General features: G+C 37.7%; 1 protein-coding gene across 1 annotated transcript in view; it reads left to right on the top strand.

Moving 5' to 3' along the window:
* LOC128251187 (peptidase inhibitor 15-like) overlaps nucleotides 1–4,653 on the top strand; it is a 64,658-nt gene that overhangs the window by 40,760 nt on the left and 19,245 nt on the right. The window contains exon 2 of the mRNA XM_052977762.1: nucleotides 2,254–2,406. Within this exon, the coding sequence (XP_052833722.1) occupies nucleotides 2,260–2,406 (147 nt within the window). The 5' untranslated portion in view covers nucleotides 2,254–2,259. The remainder of the gene's footprint in view (nucleotides 1–2,253; nucleotides 2,407–4,653) is intronic.

A 4,653-nucleotide genomic window follows, 5' to 3' on the forward strand; every position in this document is an offset into this window, starting at 1 on the left:
ATATATATATATATATATATATATATATATATATATATACACACACATACATACACATAGATATATATACAGATACATATACATATATATACATATATGTGTGTGTGTATACATATATTCTTTTATTCCTTTACTCATTCCAGCCATTTGACTCCAGCCATGCTAGAGCACCACCTTGAAGAGTTTTAGTCAAATAAATCAATGTCCAGGATGTATTTTTTAAGCCTAATACTTATTCTGTCAGCCTCTTTTGCTGAACCGCTAAATTACAGGAAAGTAACCATACCAGCAGTGGTGGGGGTACATATGCAGACACAAAGACACACAAACCTAGATATATGCACATATATATATGTGTGTGTATATACAATGGGTTTCATTTAGTTTCCATCTACCAAATCTATTTACAAGGCTTTGGTCAGTGCAAGGCTATAATAGAAGACACCTGCCCAGGTGCCATGCAATGGGACTGAACCCAGAGCCATGTGTTTGGGAAGCCAGCTTCTTACCACACAGCCACGCCTGTGCCTATACATATGTGTATGTATGTATGTTTGTAGACCAACAGACAGACAGACAGACAGATGCATACCTACATACATACATACCTACACCATTAAAACAACTGAAAAATTGGGTTTCGAGTTCCTGGAACATTCTGCATATAATCCAGATCTCACCTCTTCCAAGTCTCACCTCTTTGGACCACTCAAACATTCTTTGTTGATTTGCTACGGACAAAGAAGCACAGGAAGCACTGCATAAATGGCTGTGTGACCAGCCATAAGCATTCTTCTCTAATTGAATAAAGAAACTTGTGGACCACTGGGAGGAGTTCATCGGAAAGCAAGGGGTTTATGTCAAATAAATGATGTCATTGTTCTAGACGTGCTTTTGTTTTAATGTTTTACAGAAACGAGAGTGTGTATAACTTATTTACTCTCAGTTTTGTTATCTACATTTCTTCATTACTGGAAGACCTTCTTAAGTATGATAATTAAAGAAAGATACTTTCCATCACAACCTTGTTACCAAGTAGGTGACCAGTCAAAAAATTACTCTAAAATTAAAAAGAGAAAGAGAACAGACAGACATACATGCATTCAGGCATACAGGAGGCTGATAACATCATAAGACTTGGAAAGCAGCTCCTTGAACAGCATTCCTTGTCTGATAACCTTAAATATATGCCCAAAGAAATCATACAACTCTACCATGACATATCAGATGAAAGGATGAGCATACATGTGCAGAAGACCATGCATGGATATGTTAGTAGAAAGCTCTGAGGTGATAGTAACATTTATCATCAAAGCAGTCTATCATGAACCAATAGCCAGATTACTACCTCCCAGTTTGAAGGGTATACATTTGCAATCCAGAAAACAGTCAATATCAACCAAATACCTGATGTGCAAAAGGGATAGAGAGGCAGGAAAAGCAGTAAAATGTGACAACCGATGCAGACTTTGTGGAGTTAACACCAAAGATATCACCCACATCATATGCAGTTGCCTGAAAATGTCATCACAGTATCATCTACTGATGAGAAATGATGTTGTGGCTAGGACACTCTATAATGAAATCCATTGGAAGGATAGCCTCAGGGACAAAGAAATAAGAACCCACAGTATGGTAGAAGCCTTAAACACAAGGGAGTACTGGTGGAATGTTCCAGTGAAGACCTCAATAAAATGTAAACACAACAGATCTGATATAATGATAAAGAGAAATTGTGCACAGTTGTGGAAATTAGCTGCCCAGGGGATGTTAACATGAAGCTGAAGATTAATGGAAGAGAGAATACCTATGCTGAACTATTCAGAAATCTGCAGTTACTCTATCCAGATTACAAGTTTATGTTTATACCTGTAATTATTGGGGCCCTGAGATGTGTAACACACTAACTAAATATCAATCTTGAGAAATTAGGCTTTCCAAAACCAGAAAGGAGAAAGCTAATTCGAAGACTAGAGATCCAATTCGCCACTGGAACTGTAATAATCTGTAAATATATATGAGTATGTCTAGAGATGTAACTCTATGCACGAGAATACATACATAAAGCAAAACATACAAATCTGCACATATACATACATAGAAACAAAAATACCCTGCTGTTGATGAGAACACTTACCTAAACACTCTCAGAGATGCATTGATGGAACCGTACTATTAAAACCAAACGTACAAATGTGTTTGATTGTAAATGCTCATATAAATGAAGCTAGGTTGGTGCCTGTCTCGTTTCAGTCAAAGATGTTCATGGCTCCATGTGTTCTGCTTCTGGTCATTTTGCCTTTGATGTCCACTAAACTTATTAACAATGAATACCTACAGAAATTCATCGTCCGTTTCCATAACAAGATCCGAGGTCAAGAGAGGGCTGCTGACATGATGAAACTGGTATGGTCTTTGTTGTTGTTGCTGCTGCTACTGCTATTGCTACTGCTGCTGCTGTTGCAACTGCTGCTGCTGCTGCTTTTGTTGTTGTTGCTTTTACTGCTGCTGTTATAGTGGGGAGTGGTGGTTCGGTTTGTGGTTGTTTTGTTGGTGTTTTTGGTGGTGTTTGTAATGCATTGCTGTTATGGTGGTTGTTGTTCTGGTGCAGTGTTGGTGACGGCACAGTTATTGTTGTTGTCTTATTATCAAACTGGTGGCCAGGTTGTTCTGAAGACATGTGGCTTAGCGGTTAGGGTATTCGGCTTACAATCATAAGGTCATGAGTTCAATTCCCGGCAATGCATTGTGTCCTTGAGCAACACACTTTATTTCACGTTACTCCAGTTCACTCATTTGGCAAAAATGAGAAGTGCCTGTATTTCAAAGGGCCAGCCTTGTCATACCCTGTGTATCATGCTGAATCTCCCTGAGAACTACATTAAGGGTACACATGTCTGTGGAGTGCTCAGCCACTTGTATGATAACTTCGCAAATTGGCTGTTCCCATGATCGGATCATCAGGAACCATCGTTGTCATAACCATCCACCTATGATATCTAACTCCTGATTTGTCTGTCAGTCTGTTTGAAGCATGTATTAATGTATGCATGCATGTATGTTTGCAGCTATGTATATTTGTTTGCCCCTTTATGTAGTAACTATGTATAACTCTCTCCCTCTCTCTCTCTCTCTCTCTATATATATATATATATATATATATATATATCGGTTGTAACTTTTAGTACAATGCCAGTAATTTTGGGGGAGGGTGTAAGTCGATTACATCAACCCCAGTATTCAACTGGTACTTATCTTATCAACCCTGAAAGGCAAAATTTGAACTCAGAATGTAAAGACGAATGAAATGCCCCTAAGCATTTTGTCCAGCACAGTAGTAATTTCACCACTTCACTTTATATATATATATATATTCATATATGGTCATTAAGAATGAAATGTCTGATTTTGAACTGAAAGTTTGTTTTACTTTATCTCAAGAAAAAGCACCTACATTATCAACACAATTTTGCCATTTTATCAGTTGCTTATTTATGCCAGCAGCGAAAAATTCTGGAGAACATGAGGTGATGAAATCACAAAAGGCTGTTTTTGCATCTTCTTCAGATTTGAAGTTTTTTTCTTTGCAAAGATTGTCTAATGCCTGGAAAAGTGATAGTTAATTGGTGCAAGGTCTGGTAAATATGGTGGATGAGAGAATACTTTCAAGTTCAGTTCCTGTAGCTTGAGTAGTGTTCTTTGTGCAACATGTGGTTGCGCATTGTCTTGCAAAAGAATTGGCCTGTCTCTATTGACCAACCTCGGTTATTTTATTGCAAGTTCACTAATCATTTCATCCAATTAGTTGATGTTTACATCTGCTGTAATTGACTTACCAGGTTTCTTGAATCCGTAGTGGATGAAACCAATGCTGGACCACCAAACAGACACCATTAGCGTTTTTTGGTGAATTTTTTTTTTTGAATTGTGTTTTGGCACTTTGTCTCTATCCAACCATCATACAGAACGCTTGCTATTGTTGAAAACAATCCATTTTTCATCACACATAACAGTATAATGCAAAAATCGTTTGCTTTCATACTGTGACAGCAAAGAACAAGTTTCAAGATGACGTATCATTTTATTCTTGTTCAGTTCATGTGGTACCTACTTGTCGAGCTTCTTTACCTTGGCGATTTGTTCCAGATGGTCCGATACAGCTGGAATCAAAATATCAAATCTTGCAGATAACTCACACGTAGTTTGTGATGTATCCGCTTCCACTACAGTTTCTAGCTCATCATTGTTATGTATTCTTTTGTTCTTTATGGGATAATAAACAACTCACTGAAGGCATTGTTATGTTTCTATGTGTTTATTTTATTTGACATGTTTTCAAACAGTGTCTATAGCGGAGTGATACACGCTGTGCGTATCTGCCTTAAACACAGTTCATACTACTTAGTGGATGCGCTTAACAAAATAGTACTGCTAGTGAAGATGTATTCATATATACGTATACCTATGCATGCACATAGATATGAACATATAACATCCCTTCTTCTTATAGAAGTAATCTCCCTTACACTAATGGATAGTCAGTGCAAGGGTGGCAATCCTGCAGCAGAAACCGTGGGATTATTCTGCCCACACACATGGTTTTCTGCTTCCTAATCTAGCAGAAGTAGTTGTTTTATTTTCCTTCTCTCTTAA

This window comes from Octopus bimaculoides, chromosome 28, assembly GCF_001194135.2.
Source record: "Octopus bimaculoides isolate UCB-OBI-ISO-001 chromosome 28, ASM119413v2, whole genome shotgun sequence".
NCBI lineage: Eukaryota > Metazoa > Mollusca > Cephalopoda > Octopoda > Octopodidae > Octopus > Octopus bimaculoides.